Consider the following 19,818-nt stretch of genomic DNA (forward strand, 5'->3'; position numbering starts at 1 on the left):
TTTATTTTATTTTATTATTATTATTATTTTTTTTGTATTTTAAAATGTGTGGGATGGGTGCCTGGGTGGCACAGGCAGTTAAGCATCTGACTTAGTTTCCCCTCGGGATTTCAGGGTCATGAGATCAAGCCCTGCCTTGGCTCTGTGCTTGAGACTTTCTTCTCCTTCCTCTAACCCTCCCTACTTTCTCCTGCATTTGAGAGTTTTCTGTCTCTGTCTCTCTCTCAAATAAATAAATTAAATCTTAAAAAGAAACAATAAAATTATGTGTGCAAAGCTTTATTTTAATAACAAACCCCTATTTTAATAATATTTTATTGTGTATTTCTAGCTTAAACACATCTGACCATGTTATTAATTATATATTTTATATTGTAAAAGGAAACAGTGAGGAAGCCATGGCGATATGCCTAACAGAGCTCAGAAATAGATTCATGAAATTATTCAATCTTATTGTTCAGCGCCTGGAAAGAATCACTAACCTGGTATACCATTGCTTATATACTATTAAAATTCCATCCAATTCCTAGAATTGGTTTGGTGTGTAAAGAAGGACATGGGGCATAGTGAAAGGAGAAGGTACCTTGGAGGTAGAAATCATTTAGAATAGAATTCCAGATCCACTCTTTACTAGTTGCATAACACAGGCAAAATAATTTCTCTGAGCTTTACTTTAAGCATCTCTAAAATGGGAAAATAGATGATGCAGATAGTGATAATGACTATGATCATGATAGAACTGTAAGAATTGCATGAGAAATATACACATCTAAAAAATAATGTGGTTTATATATTTTAAAAAACTAAAGCATTATGTCGATATTTGTTGTGTTTATAATCAGCACAGTTTTTACTTCTCATTATTCACATATGGTTCATTCGGTTATCTAATCACCTGAACTAGAAAATGAGAAAAGGCGCTAACATATAATTTGAAATCATTGTGTGAAATCTAGTTTTTCATTTAATACAATCCTGGCATCTCAGGTCATGGGTTACAATTACCCACTCTATCATGGAGACTATTTTAATCCAGTCAAATATGAAACCAGACTGAATTTGCTGGCTCTTTTCTCAACAGTGTTGGATGATAAAGTCTTTAAATTTAGAAATAATCATCACTCACAAAAAAATTTATTTGAATACATATATATGTCAGTTCTAACAGTTTGGTTTATTTTATCTAGAAACATTTTTTTCATTGTCATTATTTGCATGGATCATTATAATCCTAGTTCTTTTATTTTGGAAATAAACATAAAGAAACAACCTTGATTTTCCTTGTAATAGCAAAATTGGAAATAGTTGTAATACACTGTATTCTGTTACCATATTGCTGCTTTAAAAAAAAATAAGTTTCATTCAACTTTTCGTAGCACAATTTTAGAACTTGATCCATATTATTTCTAATACTCTAAACCATATAGAATTCTGAAAAAGTCATTCATTCCTCATCATAAATGAATTTTTTATTTACTCTCTGAATTATTTTAAGTACTACTACCCAAAAGCACATACTGATTTTTCCCCTCTCCATCTCTATGACAGAATTCTTATTTCTTACCTTATTCCAAGTTCAGAAGAATAGGGCAAATAATATTCTACCCTCCACAATTATGTTAATCACATATAATTAAAGCAGAAGTTTGAATTTAACTTTAGTTTGATCTTGCAAAATTGTGACACAGATATAAAGCTTCACAAACATAGTTTTTGTACTTAATTCTGTAATTCATTGCCTGGGTTTCTAATTAAATGTTCTCAGTACTCCATTTAAAGTACCCATTGCCTGCATTCCTCTTGATTAGTAGAAAAGAATCAATGAGAATTGATCCAATTTGTAGGACACAATTCTCATATTGATAGTAGTTTATATTCATTTGCTTTTCCCTAATCTTTTATTAATGGTCATCTTCAAAATGTCAATTAATGCCAAAACCCTGCACAGTGATAGTGCAAATCTATAAAGAAACCAGCCTGACACTTTACAATAGGGCAGAAGGAAGAAGTTATTATTTTTGGCATATACTTTCATAGCTGCATATGACAAAACCGAAGATAGACGAAAACTCCAGTGTTTTGACAGTGAATTTCAAACTCAATTTAAAAATTAAAAACAAATAAATGAAATTGAATTTAAACAACAGAGGGTCTACGTTTCTACAATGTAACACTGGCTATCTATCGTAACATGATGAGCAATTTAGAGAAATGTGGGTTGAAAAGTTGTATTAATATGAGCACCGATGATGAAATGATGTCGCCAGTGAAGGTGAAGCATCATCATGTGAATTTCTGCTGCACATTGTAGAGAAAGCTTTAGACCACTCAGTCTTCACCTACCATCCTCTAAACTTTTTGGAATGTTTTTCATAACAGAATTAGCAATTGTTAATATTATGCAATTTTTTAATCCTCTCAATATACTTTTTCGGAACAATTTGAAAGTAAATCAAACATAACTCGTGCACCAATTATTATACATGTGTATGCTAAGGGATATATATTTTATTTTTCTGTAGATTTTGAGTCTTAAGTCTTGACTGAAGTCAGAGCAAGCATTGTTAGTGTGGATGCTTCATATAGGTGATGCTGTACATCATATCACATCATTGGCTTCCCACTCTTATCTACCCACCATTGGTAGACACTAAGCTTGATTACTGAGTTCAAGTAGTAACCGCCAGATCAACCCATTATAAAAGTATTTTTTCCCATTTGCAGTTAACAAATAATCTCCAGGGTGATACTTTGATACTGTGTAGTACTCTATTCCCTACCATTTTTTTACCTACTAGATTTAATACCCATTGAGAATGGTTGTCTGAATGAATTATTTTATCAGAGGTTGCAGTACAATGATTTTTCTAATGCAGAGTTTCCATTATAATTTGATATAGGTATTGGGGGGAAATCTCAATAAAAGTAGAATCATACAGATTAACAAATTTCAAATTTACACTTAATTTACCATTAAATAAAGTTGTATCACCTTTAATAAATTGTTATATTTAAGGATAAACTTTCCTAAAAGACATAATTTCCATTGTGAAGGAAGCTATTGATTTTTTTGGAAGCTACAGATCTTTATTCCTTTTAGTTATTATTGTCACTTTCACTGAATCTGTGAAAGACTATTACAAGATGGCCCACACATGTATGTCTTATACAAATAATATGTATATTATATAGTTATGTATAATTTTACAAATAGTATAAAGTCTTATATATTATAGATTTAAGTTTGGCATACAACCCATTCCAGAAAGATAAATAAAAATAAATCATGCCGCGAGATATATATCAAGTCTGTAAGAGTTCAGTTTTAACCCCAGACACTAACATCTAACTGAACCATAAAATATTAAAAATATATTACAATGATGACTTCCTTAATATAGATAGGGGATATAGGAAAGGAGTAGCCTGAAAGAAAAGAGGATGAGTTCAGTGTTGATAATAAAAGATATGAGGTTTCTTGGAATCCTCATGAAGTCAAGCAGTAGACATAAGATTCAGTCTTGGTAGAACTCCAATTAAGAAATGTGGGGGTTGTATTATCTAAAACAAAACAAAACAAAACAAAACAAAAAAACAGTTTTTGTGATGAGCCTCAGTGAGAGCATGAGCATGTTGAACAACAAAAGGAGACCTATGAAACACAAGTATTTAAGGAGGGTTGGAAGGGAAACAGGCTTTCAAAGATGAGGTATCAGTTCCTTTGGACCCCACACATTAGAATTAGAATTAGAATCTAGAAAACAGCGATTTTTTTCAAACTAACATAAAATAAAGATCTTACTTGTAAAGTTGGAATTGGTTTTCTAGAAAAGCACTAAAGGCCAAATGACCACTAAATTCAGAAGAATCTGTATATCTGATGGAAGATTGTAGTGAGGCCATCTAATGTGTTTCCAACCCTGAATGTCTATGATTTTATGATTTAAGACTTACTTTTATGTTGAAAAAATGCTCTATTTGCCTTTAGAGATATTGGGTAGATAGGGAGTACATTAGCATTTGAGTTAATTTATAACAAGTTTTTTGCATTTTCAAGTTCTTTGAGATTGAGAGGCTATTACTTAAGTGAGATTTGCATTCTTGGCTACCATCTGTTCATTAATTCATTTATTATCTTAAAGGGAGGGAAAAAAAAGCTATTCAAGCCTACAGAATGTTGTAAGTCCAGTATAAGGTGATGAGTTTACCAATATGATGCACACAGATTACCCAACCCTTGGGAATTCAGTCTAATGGGGGTGTCAGGCACATGGAACCCAGCACCCTTAGTGACAGTGCATTTCTAGATGTGATGGTGACTGTCATCCTTGCAGCCTTAAATTCAATCTTGGGGTACAACAAGGACTCCCTCCTTCAGACACTGAAAGCACTAAATAATCTCTTGCCTCATCGTGTTCTATTCCATGGCTCACATAATCAATACTACTTAACAAAAAGTTTAAATAAGTATCTTTTGAACTCTCTTTGAGTTAGTCCTAAGGCTTGTGTGCAGTGAGTCGAGTGGTTATTTCCTGTTTTAATTATATTTTGACATGAAGGGAGAAGAAAAAAAATTAGTGCAGTTATGGAAAAAAAGGCATCTTTTGTTCCTTAGGTCTAGCATATTGTTAATTAAAGGCAATACTGGGTAGATAGAATGTGCTTTACAGATACGGTAAGATTCATTGATTAATGCAAAATCTATTCTTTCCTGAGCCTAAGAAGGGGTCAGAGGGTGATGGGTGGGGGCAGGAAAGTAAATTTTAAAAACACTCAGGATACGTTAGACATAGGTGAAAAATTCTACTTAAAACAGATCTAAGTGTCTAGTTGGAAATGATAGTGAACTTTCTTTTCCTCAGCTCTATTGCTTTTGTAACAATGTCCTCATTTTTAGGGCACATTGAATAACAAAGCCTGCAAACGTGATATGATAGTGTATTGTCAGACTGAGTTCATGTTGTGAACATGGATAGATTTTTATTTCATTTTTAACAGAGCGATGACAAATGTATGCTTCTACATTAAATAAGATATTCCATCACATATTAAAGGTAGTATTGCCTCCTGAAAGCTGCATCTGTAACTAAAAGTAATCAGTCTGGCAAATTAAGGTGACCCTAAATGCTCCCATGTTTTAAAACGATATTGTGGATAAGCAGAGGAGGTCTCCCTAAAAGCCTTTTACTACATGTGAAGCAGAACCTTCTATTTATTTTCCTGTATCCGCCTCTTTATTTGCTTAGTTTGCTTGAGCAAGGCTACTTAGTTTGTGGCACAACGCTGTGCTAGCACTGAGGAAAAATGCACACACATACAAATGCCTGTTTTCCATTCTCTTTTCCTGATGTGACAAAAACTCTGCCCTAAACAATTAATGCGTACAAATAAGTTAACAGGCTGGAGGGGCAGAACGTGGTTCCTTTTCCTGCTATACCACTTCTGGCCTTGATCTTAAGGCTAAATAGGACAGCAGCCATCACTGGAAAGGCAAGAATGAACACAGCAATAACGGGCATTTTCCTTCTAGTCTGCACAGATCTGCCCTTTTTTTTTTTTTTTTTCACATGAGCCCCATCAGATTCATTATATGACACAGGAGCAGGGGAGGGAGCAGAGGGATCGAGTGGACAGATATGCTCCATGCAGAAAAGCCACCACGCGGCTCATGTTAGATATTGTGTCCTCTTTTAACAATTTCTAAATCATCCCTGAAGAGCTGTGTGAAAGACAAAATGTGTCACCCTAGCTAAAAAACTAGCAGGGGCACAGAATCAATGACCCCTGCGATGTGTCCAGAGGGGCATTACCTGCATGCACTGGCTGCCTCCTTCATAAGTGACGTGCTCCTTCACTCAGACCCAGAAATTCTCTGTAGATGCTGTGTAAGGTGACAAAAAGCCTGCAGAAACACCTCAGCGTGAATGACCTATGACTCTACGGTATCTGATTTAGGAAGTACACACTTGGTTTTTATTGTGTCTGTGTCCACTTACCAGCTAGGAAGCTCATAATTACCTAACACGTGTAGATATGACATACGCAGTGACTGAGCACTAGTGAAATTAGTGGTGATGGTGTTGGGCTTCTGTATATTTTTATACTGCAACTCAGCTTCCAGATATTAGAACTTGAGTGTCGTCGTGCTTAGCCTCATTTGAAAATTCTGCATTGGAAAATTCACGTGTAATGTGAAAAAGCATAAAAAGCATTCCTTTTATTCAAGAAAAGCAAGAATAAATGAATGCAAATGCCTATCTGGATGAGTGTGATACAGAATCTGAAGCAATTTGTAATGTTTTTAAAATATCCAGCCCACAATGCCCGAAGTTAAGTGTTGTTTTACTTCTGCGTCCATTTCAGTACATTTAACTCGGTCCTGCAGGATGACAAATTGTTGCCTTCCAAAGGATGTGATGCTGCACTGCTTTCTTTACTGTTGCTCAGGAAAAGTATGACATTTTTATCATCCACCCTCGAATTTGACAAGACCCTATTTTTCCCCACACCCTTCCCCCCCACCCATATGAGGTACAGTCCCTTGAGTCTGTAATTGGCAGGAGATGAAGCGATGATGGGGAGTGATCACAGTCAATAGCTTTGATTAACAATAAGGTGGGAAATTAGCAATGCTAGCATTCAGCCACCCTGCCCTCTCCCTCCTCCATATGCTCCCTCAGTCCTGCTGGCGGCCTCACGGAGGGCAGTCGGAGCCCCTCGCCAGCTTTGAAGTGCAGCAAAGGTGCAGGCAGAGCAGAGAATTAGGGAAATTAAGGAGAAGCAGTAGAAATTGTGAGCCAGGATGCTGAGACCTCCGTGCAGCTCAGTATGCTGCAGGAGGGGCAAGGAGGAAGTGTGCTGTGTGTTGTCCCTGTGTGTTTTTCTGTCACATGTGGATTTACTTGTGTCTGGACATGCTGTGATCGAAGTGGCAACTACCCTTACTACTGTGACCCCATCAGCAGCTCTGGTGTTGTTTCCGACAGACCCTGAAGACCTAGAGAGGGGGAACGACAACGGGACGCCAATCCCCACCTCTGATAATGATGACAATTCGCTGGGCTACACAGGTAGAGTGTTTCTTTCCCAAATACTAACAGTCCGTGCCTCCTAAAAATGCCTCCACCTCCATCAATCATCAACCACCTGTGTAAAATTATCTACTCATCCCTGCTTCCCGCTAACAACCTCTCCAACTTCTTGTCCTCATTTTCCAGACTTCATTCTTCAGCCGGGAGGTCATATTGTTAAAGCAAACTCTTTGGGGGAAAGAAATGTCATATAAAAACTGCATGCATTCTTGTTGTCTATTTTTAATACAAAAGACTGCTTCTCAGCCCGAAAGTTTGATATTGCAGAGTGTTTAGGAAGATAAATATATTATCTTAGAGATTTAATTGAATTGCTCTATAAAGAAATAAGACTATCTAAAAGTAATTGGGCTCCAAAATTATCTGTAGTTTTTGTTTGTTTGCTTGTTTGGGTTTCACTTGAGGTCTTATAAACAACAGAAAGCAAACTCTTAAGAGTAATGCAATCATAATTACCAACAACTATCTCAGGATTGTGTTTGCATGGACTTATTGTTACCTTATCTGTGAACCATGTTTTAAGTAGATGCATGTGTATGCCGGCACCAAAGTATAAATGAACTAATTGGTTGTGTTGGGATAATTCCTATTATGAATGTCTAAGAGTGATTGCCTTGGAAATATACAAATGTTTATGCAGAATTTGTTAAGTGTAGTTCTAAATATAATCACCTAGGTTACATATCTGAGAGAATTTGACTACAACTTTAGATAAAGGCAAAGAATAAAATACATCACTTCTAGCCCATTGAATCAGGTAATGATGTAACAGTGGTCTTGTTGTAATAGCAGCTATTTATTATGTTCTTTTCATTAGTTCTTATTAGCACAGTTCTCTGTAGACTGCTAGGATGTGGGCTGTGGATCAGTGTGTGTATGTGTATGTGTGTGTGGGTGTGCACGCGTGCGCACACATGTTAAAGAAATCGGAGTTAAAGATAATGGAGAAGTCTTATGTACATTACAATCGTACAGATAACTGTTAGGAAGAGACTAATCCGATAAACACATTTCGCCTTGTTTAAAATAATAAACTGCTACTCTACTTTAGAAGCAGTCTCTCTATTTTTATAGAAATAATTTTCTCCAATATTACCTCCCCTTTACACAATTTCAGGTTTTAAACAGGTGGAATAAGTCCCAAAATTAATAACATCTTTATATACAATTTAATATTTATTTATGTCAGTCTTATAGAGAACAGAACTCATTCTCATTTTCCTCTTATCTTTCACCTAGGAACTGAAATTAAAGGACAAACAAATCAAAGCCCATTGGTATGGAGATGGTGAGGGAGCTGGTGTGATACTTTTCCAGAAACTTAGCTAGAACAAGAGTTGTAAATGTCATTTCTTAATACCGTAAATGCCAAGGAAGTTCATCTGTATGAAAGGAGGAATTGGAGATAATGTTCTTTCTCTGGGTACCCTCTTTTGCCAGTATACACTAATGTATTCCCTTGTGCTCACCCAGTCTAAACAACTGCATTGTTTAGATACACTAATAGGGTTTGCTCTTTGTCTTTTATGGATTTCCTGAAAATTATATATCTCCAATACATAAATCACATTGAAGTGGTGAATTGAGAGAACGTAAATAACAATACATGTAAGACTAAATGTAGCATTCAGAAATTTTTTATTTCTATTTGTTTTTCCTTCTTAGGTTAATCAGTAATCAGACTTGTGCTATTAAACATATCAGTTGAATTATTATGAAGTAATGAACTCATAAAATTATCTTTATATTCTACAAGGGAACTGATTAAAGCAGCACATTAATGTGATGTGACTGGAAAACAATCTTCTGAATGATTTTGTCTCTGAGACTGTAACTGTTTATGAACTCTAGTATCGAAGGAAGTTCATTCTAGATATGTTGTTTCAGTAAATTCTTGATTAGTCAGGAACCTTTTTTCTACTATATGAATTAAACATACTATTTGTCTCTTTCATTTTCATATTGACCATTTCTTTGCTCATTAAAATCTCCACTGGAAGTCATAAGAAAAATTAAATAGAAAAAAATGGGTTTTGTCTGTTTGATAAGAACGATAAAGATCTCAGTTAACTCTAAGGTTGAAGTAATCGTGCAAAGTATTACTTGAAACTACCAACAGATTTATTTTGTGTGCATATGTGTGGGTAAATGTGTATGTGTGTGTCTACTTCTGTGTGTGTGACTTCCTTTTACTCTGATCACATGAGATCGAGTTGATAGAATCTTTATATTAGAGGAAATTCAGTTCAAAAGGAAGTGAGGCAGTCTATCTGCTCAGGAACATTTTTACATATTAATTGTCCATATTATGTCTGGAGTTTAGTAACTCTGGATATAGGGCATCGTTAGAAATAAAATATGAATATTAAGCAGCATAGAGAATATACAAAGTGGTTGTCAAATCATTTGACATTGAGTTAGTTGCAGGATAAATTTTTATGAGAGTTAAGTAAATATATAAGGTATTATTTGAGGGGTCTATATATTTTGCACAATATCACAAAATGACTGAAAATTGTGTGTATCTGATGTTTATTTTTTAGTACATGTTGTTTCACTTCATTGAGCTTACAAGTGAGACTTCTCTCTTCCCCTAACACTTATGTATATAAAGAAGAAATGCTTCCCAGAGGAATCTGTACAATTCTGGAAAACATTTTGGGGGGAACATGAAACAATCCCAAAAGGAAATCACCAGGCACTAAAATTCATATTCACGCCCTCCCAATTCTCTTTTTTGACCACTACAAAGAGTATCATTTCCACTGCAAGCTAATTTGCCTCTACATCTGCTCTACTCCTCAAATCATTTGGGACCATCACTATCAAACTGGCCCATCAAAGTAGAATCTATGGATCTCAGATCATAAACATAAATTAATATTTTCATTCATGATCTAGTCAATGATTGGTAATCTTATTAATAACACTTGCTTCTTAAACCATATGTCATACCTATCTAAGTGGTATCAGTATTCCTTTTCAATTCCTTTTCTCCTTACCATCTTCAGTCACAATATTATAAAGCCCTGTAAGATTTGAAAACATTTCAGTCTCTCTTTTACTAATCTATGAATGCAGAGCAATTTCTGAGGTGGCGCAGTGATGTGTTATTAAGTGGGCTTGCGCATTATTTAGACAAGTAGACCATTTCCTGTTTAACCAAGCATGTCATAAATATTGGGGATTATTTAGCAGTTCACAGTATATAGCCTTTGTTGCAAGAACAAGTAAGATGGGGTTTCAGATCAGCACTTTGCAGGGTCAGACACACATCATTCCAAAGAGGTTGAATATGTAATCAATGATTTTTTTTAAAGGAAAACCTGAAAAGAGTACATTGTTTTCAACTTCTGGAAGTGCATATGGTGTTTCATAAATATGAAAAAAAATTAAGTAATATGTTTAAGAATATTTAAATGTCTGAAATACACATGTAACCCATGTAGAGCTCTAGTTACTGACAAAAAATTTGAAGAGAAGTTTATTGATACATTAAAAATCAGAATAAGTGGGAGCTGCTGATTTCCTAGTAGCATTCTTAATCTTTTTAGAAAGCAGTAATTATTAATTAGAAAAGAAATGAACTTTATGTTTTTTCTAAGTACCAAAAAGAGCCTGTACATTTTATTTATAATGTGTAAAATGTATCATTTGTCCCCATTTTACATAATAAAAATAAAATGACATCTCCTATCTCCATAGATCTGTTTTAAGGATTAGACTTCTATATTTACAGTAATATAATGGAAGGAAAGCTAAATGCAAATTTAAAAATCCTAAAACTAAATGATTATCAGAGTTGTGTCAATATCAATTGAAGTAAAAATCTACCCATGGAATGTCAGAAATTTCAGAGGCATTTCAAATGGTCATAATAGAGTCTTCTACCCATTAATATTACTTCCAAGTAAAGTTTGGTTATAATTCTGTTTAAAAGGAAACAAAATAATAAAAAAAGGAAACAAAACATATGTTCTCTTATTAAAAAAAATATCTTGGACAAATTAGCGGGTTTGCCCAAATGACTCAAATAGCAACCCCCAAAATATATTTTGCCTCATGTTTTGAAACTTGGTGAATAACTGTTAATTGATGGTGACTTTGATTCTTTTCTCCCTCTACATTCTTAATTGTATAGTTTCACACTTAAGATCAAGCAAAAATTCCAACATGGCATGTGCATTTTTAAAAATGTACTAATAACCAGTGCTAAATATTACTTCATGCATGCAGTGCAGTCTTCTGAACACTTTACATACAGTAATTCATTTAATCCTCATCACCCCTCTTTCAAGAAGGGGCCAGTGTTAAAAGCAACAGTGTCTAATGTCTGTCTGAGTACTCAAGAACAGGACTAGTCCCAAATTAATTATACCTTCTCCAACATTACAGAGGTTATGAGAGGTTGTTGAGGTTATGGCTACAAGCCACACTGGAACACGCGGTTAGAAATTAAATAGCTGAGCCATGCTCTCTGCAACACCCCGGTTCTGGTCACCAGTATTTTTAGGGCTCTGCTAATTCTTATCCTAGGTTCACTACTATCACACTAACTGATCACATATTTTCTTAAAAAAAAAAATCAAACAGGAAAAAAGCTTTTAGACCAAAACAAGGGGGTCCTGATCCACCTTCCAATCCTTGAACCCTCTTCCCTTAAAACTGCTTTTCTTGCTCTTTTCAATGTGTCTTCTGACAGTTTTCTTTCTATTTTTAAATAATACAGATCTACATATGATTCTTGATTTGCCAGTTTTAGACATTTTTTTTTAAGATTTTATTTATTTATTCATGAGAGACACACACAGAGAGAGAGAGAGAGAGAGAGGCAGAGACACAGGCAGAAGGAGAAGCAGGCTCCATGCAGGGAGCCCGACGTGGAACTCGATCCCATGACCCCAGAATCACGCCCTGGGAAAAAGGCGGCGCTAAACCCGAGCCACCCAGGCTTCCCTAGACATTTTCTTTTCCCCATTTTCTTGCTAGCACATTCTTTGTTAAATAAATGGTTTATATGGCTATGATAAAGCAAAGTTTTCCTGGATGAGTCTATTACAGAGCCAAGTAAAATACTATAATCGCAGGTATGCATTATTCTTTCTCTGCATGAGATTGTTTATTGTCTGCAGTTAATTGCATCCTTAAACTTCCTAAATGCTTCAGCCTGCCTAATATTCTACCAGCCTGAGGTTTTTCAACACCTTCCTCATTAAATACTTCATGTTTTTGTCCCAAGATGAATGGTTTCTCTCTAGACCTGGGACTTTTTTCATCACTTATTTTTGTTGCATTTCCTATTTCCCAGATCTCATGTCTTCCTCTCTTCTGGTTTATCTCCTTGTTAACCGAAGCCTTGTCTCCAGAAAGCACATCGTAATAGAACTTTAAAAACATCAGAAATAAAGAAGTTCCTACACTCTTGTGCTTTGTGGTGGCTTGTCCGTTTTTGCTTATTGTTTGTTTTTCTTCATTATGCTGAGTACTCGAGGGACCTTGCAAATAGGAGAATCATTTATCTCCATTATGAGAAATTTTCTTAAATTATTGTTTGAGAATGCTTATCTCTGCATTGTCTGCTGCCCTTTGGAATTGCTGTTAGGCAGTGGACCTCTTATATTGATTCATTAAGTTCCTTACCTTTTCTTCCCTTATTTCTGATTCTTCATCATTTTCCTTCCAACTTTCTGGGAAACATTCTTACTTTTTAAGTTTTTATTTAAATTCCAGTTAGTTACCGTATAATGTAATATTAGTTTCAGATGTACAATATGGTGATTCTGCATATCCATACTTCACCCCTTGCTCATCACAAGGGCCCTCCTTAACTCCCATCACCTATTTAACCCATCCCCCTGTCCACCTCCTTATCAGTTTGTTCTCTATGGTTAAGTCTTTCTAGGTTTGCCTCTCCCTCTCTTTTTTTCTGGGAAACATCCCTGATATTTATTGTCTACCAATGCTTATAGAAATATTTTGTATTTGTTTATTATATGTTAAATTTCCTAAAGCTCTTTCTCATTCTCTGATATTCAGAGCTTCCATAAATTGAGATTTCAAGCTTATTTTTCTGCTTCAGTCAACTGCTTTTTCCACTTCAGTCAACTGCTTTTTCCACTGTATGTCAGCAGTGCCCAAAATATGGAGTATTAGAAATGCACACAAAAATCATCAGTTTAAAAGTGAGGAAACGAAGACCCTTATAACTATCATGACTTAACCAAGATAGTACAGATATTTAGCAGTAAAGATGCAACATCTCCCAAATTCAATTTTTAGTGTTTTTTTTCTAACTTAAAAATCTTCACAGAATTGCTAGGAAATGAGAAAGTGTAGAAAAATAAACTGAAGAATAGAAATAAAACTAACACTATACTTTAGTGATTACATATACTTTTTAAAAGATTTTTATTTACTTCAGAGAGAGAGAGAGAGAATATGGTTGTGGGGAGACTCAGAGAGAGAGGGAGAAGCAGACTCCCAGCTGAGTGGGGAGCATGACACAGGGCCCAATGCCAGGACTGTGAATCAAGATCTGAGCTAAAGTCAGACATCAGATGCTTAACCAACTGAGCCACTAGGTTCCCCTAAAGTGCTTTATATTTGGCTCTAAAAAAATAATATACTAATGTACAAGTTCATATAAAATAATTATCTTACTCTATGAAATATCTGGATACTCATATATTCATTTACTTAGACAAAATTCACATATTGAGCCTTGTACTAGGTATGTGGAGGTATATAAGATCTAAACTCTGTTAAAATCAACATCACACATGACTCCTCTCTGGGTCATCATAACTGGTGGCCTCCTCATTAAAAGTGCTGTTTGTCAACTTGTGCATTAATTGTGAATTAACTTGTGTGTAATAGGGAATTTTTTTTTAAAGATTTTATATTTAAGTAATCTCTCAACCCAATGTGGGGCTCGACCTCACAACCCTGAGATCACGACCTGAGTGGGAAACCAAGAGTCAGACATTTAACCGACTGAGCCAGCCAGTTGCCCCTATAATAGGAAATTTTAAAACATTTCTTGGGGTTCCTGGGTGGCTCAGTCAGTTAAGCACCTGACTCTTGATTTTGGCTCAAGTCATGATCTCATGTGGGATGGAGTCCGCATTAGGCTTTGTGCTCAGTGAGAAGTTTGCTTATCCTTCTCCCTCTACTCTTCTCCTCACCCTGGTTTCTCACTCTTTCAAATAAATAAATAAAATCTTAAAAAATAAAAACACGAGGCAGCTGGGTGGCTCAGTGGTTGAGTGTCTGCCTTTGGCTTAGGTTGTGATCCCTTGGTCCTGGGATCTAGTGCCACATCAGGTTCCCCAAGGGGAGCCTGTTTCTCCCTCTGCCTATGTCTCTGCCTCTCTCTCTGTGTGTCTCTCATGAATAAATATATAAAAATCTTTTAAAAATAATAAAAAATAAAAACAAATAAAAACATAAAAACAGTTATTAAAATAATAAACCATTTCTACTTACTATAGACACATACTGGGAATAACATATAATGTCACACCAATTTAAGTATTGAATTAGTCTTAAGCAGTTAAGGAAAAGAGATACATGTTTTTTTTTTCTTCTAGAATTATAAAACCATCAAATTTGTGGTTTGTTTTGAGTGACCTCAATTTTTAGGCAATTTTGCCAATTCTCAAAAATATAAAAGGAAGCAAATGAGACAGAAGTTTGGGATCATGGGTTAAGTTTATGTGTAATACTCCAAGAGTCTTCTTGAATTGAGAGAAAAAGTGAAAAAATAGTTTCATTTTCATAATTATTGACAATTAGGAAAAGATATGCCTACATCTGTCTTATAAGGACATGGGACTTGGAAGCTTCAAGAAGATTTGAGCATTAAAAAGTAAGCTAAACTCTAATGACCATAGGATTCTGTGAAAGAACAGTTTGAAGCAGTTTATTTCTATTTTTTAATCAAGCAAATTATTGGGTGCCTGAGTAGCTTGGTCAGTTGAGCATCCAGCTCTTAGTTTCAGCTCAGGTCATGATCTCAGGGTGGAGAGATCAAGCCCCACGTAGGACTCTGCGCTCAGTGTGGAGCTTGCTTAAGATTCTCTCTGTCTCTCTCTCCTTCTCTGTCCCTCCCTTTTGCTCATGCTCTCTCTCTAAAATAAATAAATAAATCTTTAAAAAATGAAGCAAATTTTATGTTATTCTCACATTAGTGACACTAATTCTAATTCTAGAATTCTTCATGAACATTTTGGAAATTTAAATCATGCCAAAAAGATGTTGACTGAGGCATGGACTATTATATTTAGTATTTGACAATATTTTCAATGTGGAAAACTTTACAGTTAAATATTTTGATTTTCTATGGTATGGGAAGAAACCGTACAGTGTTTGACCTATATAAAAATGGAAAAGCCTTGATTTTTGTATGAAAATTGGACTTCATTTTACTTTCTTCAGTTAGAAGCTCAAGTGAAAAAAATATTTGTTATGAATAGTTTTGACTTGAAATTTTTTTACTTGAATTTTTGAAAGAATGCTTTGATTTTTAAAATTTATCCAAAGTGGCAAATTTTAGACACATAGAGATAAGTAAACATACTCAGATACATAAAGTAACCAGGCATTCTTTAGGTAGGTTAATGTCCAAAAGACAGAACACCTGTACATAAAAGGAATTCAGATTAAAAGTTTTTAAAAGAAATTTTAATATGATTTTTTAATCCTTATGGCAGCTACTTAAAGCAGATCCCTTATTATCTGGATAATCAAATAAGAATCTTTATTTTGTTTTGTTTTGTTTCTTTATTTTTTTTTAAAGAATCTTTATTTAACCAATTTATGCAAGACAATTAATATTTTAGCTTCACTATTCTCCACATTGTTTCTAGAGGCCTGGCTTTGGAAATGACTCCCTGCTAGCCCAGAAAGACATGCCACAGGCCCAAAGCCTTCTCAGCAGTACATGTCAACAGCATGACACTCAACTTCCAGTCAGAAGCTGTCAGGACACAGTCAAGGGTGGAGTCTTTTCCCTGCTCTGCTTTTGCTCTCTGTTGTGGTCCTATGCAAATCATCCTCCTGCTTTTTTTGTTTTGGATTTTCCTGATCCATAAAAAAGGGAAAAATATTTGGTGATTGACTAAGTTTTTGGAACCTAAAAGATAATTGGCTAACTCTTCCTAATCTCTAATTGTTAGAGATAATGTAGGCAGTGACCTTTTTTTTTTTTTTTTTTAAGGATTTTATTTATTCATTCATGAGACAGAGAGAGAGGCAGAGACTTAGGCAGAGGGAGAAGCAGGCTCCCCGTGGGGAGCCCAATGCGGGACTCCATCTCAGGACCAAGGGATCACAACCTGAGCCGAAGGCAGACACTCAACCGCTGAGCCACCTACGTGCCCCGGCAGTGACCATTTTTAATCCTTAACATTTTTTTGGTATATTTTTTATTGGAGTTCGATTTGCCAACATATAGTATAACACCCAGTGCTCATCCTGTCAAGTGCCCCCCTCAGTGCTTGTCACTCAGTCACCCCATCCCCCTGCCCACCTCCCCTTCCACTACCCCTTGTTCGTTTCCCAGTTAGGAGTCTCTCATGTTTTGTCACCCTCTCTGATTTTTCCCACTCATTTTCTCTCCTTTCCCTATAATTCTTTTCACTATTTTTTATATTCCCCGAATGAGTGAAACCATATAATGATTGTTCTTCTCCAACTGACTTACTTCACTCAGCATAATACCCTCCAGTTCCATCCACGTCGAAGCAAATGGTGGGTATTTGTCGTTTCTAATGGCTGAGTAATATTCCATTGTATATATAGACCACATCTTTTTTATCCATTCATCTGTCTATGGACACCAAGGCTCCTTCCACAGTTTGGCTATTGTGGACATTACTGCTATAAACATTGGGGTGCAGGTGTCTTGGCTTTTCACTGCACCTGTATCTTTGGGGTAAATCCCCAGTAGTACAATTGCTGTGTCATAGGGTAGCTCTATTTTTTAAGTTGTTTTTTCATAGTTAGTGAACATCAGTCTAACTTCAGCTCATTGCAAAAAGCTGATACATAGAGGACTATGCAGTCAGTACATAAGCATTTACCATAAAAATAAAACACTTTACTATTATTTTACATTGCCACAAAGAAACTTTTGAATCAGCTACATGTTGATTTTACAGCTGCAGGTGAGTACTACCGTAAGTAATACTATAGTAACAAGCAAAAATAAAATTTCCAGGGCAACTCCAGATGGTGTTCCAAGGCAATGCAACAAAAAATGTATGTTTCACTAAGGCATAACATGATGGGGGACTCTTCAACATAATCATTCAGATTCCCAAGGCTAACGGATATGCCACCAGGACAAGGCTTCCATGATCACAGTAGCAATAAGAACAATCATGAGCTGGCTTTAACGGTTTCTGAACAGAAGTGACTTCTGCTCTTTTATTTATCCAGAGAAAGTCACATGGATGCACCTAATCCACAGAGTATAAAAGCTCAGTCATACCATGGCACTTGGAAGAGGGAGAACTAGAAATACTTGGAGAACAACACTAATCACTATCAGACTAGCAATGAAGAAACAAGGAATTTGTCATTGGTTCAGAACACTTTCCCTTTCCTTGAGGGAAGAAATGTCATTTCATAAGGCACCCAAATGGTTCCATAACTGGATATACTGAATATTCAGTTGATCAGTCCAGTGTTACAAAAGCCTATGGTCAGTTCTTTACTTCAATTCATTGCTGAAAAATAATTTCTTTCTTCAAAAGCTATGTTATACATGATAAACTGTTATAGAACAAGTCATACAGTAATTGCACAGATGGTGGGTCTGACAAAAGCATGGAGGGAAGGAAAGAATTCATTCATAGAGCTATTCCAGTGAAGATATATCACTTCTCCCTCCTGCATGAGGAAAGGAGTTCAATATGATTATCCCACCACCAAGTTGGCAAGATGGACCTCATAGCGATTGCATCATATTGATGGTTCAGCATTACTCTCTGCTCCTGGCAGATTGCGCTGTCAGCAATGTTGGAGGCCATTCAGTTTTATTGAGGGTAATACTATGTCTTTAAATCCACACAAAACTTCTCTTCATGCTGCCTGAACACACTACGCAAGAGCCAGTCATGCAAGCAGTGGGATGGTGGGGGAAGGAGCTGAATGACCTCTGAGTCAACATTGTCAACATTGACAAAAAATAGGTCAACTGCCTATTTATTAAAAGACTCCTATATAACACATGCTCATTTGTAGGTGTTCACCCGGCACACTGATATCAGTTCAAAGGGTGCATCTCATAGTCTTCTATCCAGATTCTCTTGTTTTGTATTCTTCAAACTTCTTCCACTAACACCCCAAATATCTATTCAATCTTTTAGTTACTATTCCTAAATCTGTCTTACTCCATACCTCTTTCCAGGTAAAATGGATGACCAGTTATATCACTTGAAGTTCTTCCTATAGTAAGGATTGACTTTCTCTATTGTCCTTCATGGCACTCCTGTATGGAATACAGTGAATGCAGCAGCAGTCCACATCCAACCAATGCCAATATATCATGAAGAATTGAATGAATATCAAGCTTAGTTTTTTTCCTCTGTCAACTGATAATGAGAAACACCCAGGTAGCCATGTGTAAGGATCAAGGAAGAGGCGGCAGTGTAGCAGGAACACGTGCATCATAAATGGTAGCTACTTACACATGCCGCATTTTGTGCTTTCAGGGACTGATTGAACCTCATCTTGTTTTGTCAATGCCAGTTCCTCTTGATGGTGTTACTGTGCCTACCCAACTCTCTGACTTAGAGGATCAAGCATCACCCAGTAGATGATGGTTGCATGAATTGAATAGGAATTTAGATTCCCTGGATCAGAAATGCAACCACTCCTGGACCCATGTTGCAACATAGAAACTGGATTTAAAAAGAAAATTAATTGTTTTCCAAAGAGGTCATTGCTTTTCTCTAAAGCCATAGGTGGTCTATGCTGTGATTCTACTATCAGATTACCAGAAGCTACATACAATATCCCATCATTGCACAATTGGATTTATTCAGTCATGTAGCCCAAATAAGAGCTATTTTGTAGTGCGAGCTGGATTAATAGAACAGCCTTCTCTTGCTCTGGGTCACAGTCAAAAGGGGTGGTATTATGCATAGTTGACAAATAGGAAGGCATGACTCATCCAAATATGGTATATGTTTTCTCCATTATCCAAAGACACCCAGGAAGAAGACACTTTGCTGAAAAATGTAGGTCAAGGAGCAGCCATTTATCTTTCACTTTGGTGAGAATATCCTGACATGACTTGACCCAACAAATTCACAGGGATAGTGTGCAGAAATGTACATTTTTAAGAGGTAAATCCCCCATCCATTGAAATGTGTGTGCTTTACACAGGCATATAGAGTAACTGCTGCTTACTGCTCACCAAGATCTATGAGCAAGATTTCAACAATCCAGTGGACCAGGATGTTTGTCTGGGGAGAGTGATGTTATAAAGATTCCAGAGAACAAAGAGAGTTAGTGTCGCCCTTACATAAGATAATGACTATGTAGTACCATACCTACCAAAGTGAAAGCAAGATTATCCTGGTATTGTTCATTTACTGGAGAGAAGAGAAATGCTTTTGCCATGATAGTACCTCATTTTATGCGTGAAGGTCTCTGTTGATTTTCTCTAGTAAAGAGATTTTAATATTTAAATCTTCATCTGACTAAATATACTATAATC

The 19,818-nt window shown here is 35.9% G+C and overlaps 1 protein-coding gene and 1 long non-coding RNA gene across 11 annotated transcripts in view; one reads left to right on the forward strand and one right to left on the reverse strand.

Annotated features, from left to right (window-relative positions):
* ROBO1 (roundabout guidance receptor 1) overlaps positions 1-19,818 on the forward strand; it is a 1,129,252-nt gene that overhangs the window by 609,253 nt on the left and 500,181 nt on the right. For all 6 annotated transcript variants that reach the window (XM_072806522.1, XM_072806527.1, XM_072806524.1 and 3 more), the window contains exon 3: positions 6,987-7,070. In XM_072806522.1, the coding sequence (XP_072662623.1) occupies positions 6,987-7,070 (84 nt within the window). The remainder of the gene's footprint in view (positions 1-6,986; positions 7,071-19,818) is intronic.
* LOC140621461 (uncharacterized) overlaps positions 19,121-19,818 on the reverse strand; it is a 28,098-nt gene continuing 27,400 nt past the window's right edge. For all 5 annotated transcript variants that reach the window (XR_012021168.1, XR_012021166.1, XR_012021164.1 and 2 more), the window contains one exon: positions 19,121-19,327. This is a non-coding gene — a long non-coding RNA (uncharacterized lncRNA). The remainder of the gene's footprint in view (positions 19,328-19,818) is intronic.

Source organism: Canis lupus, chromosome 30 (assembly GCF_048164855.1).
Source record: "Canis lupus baileyi chromosome 30, mCanLup2.hap1, whole genome shotgun sequence".
NCBI lineage: Eukaryota > Metazoa > Chordata > Mammalia > Carnivora > Canidae > Canis > Canis lupus.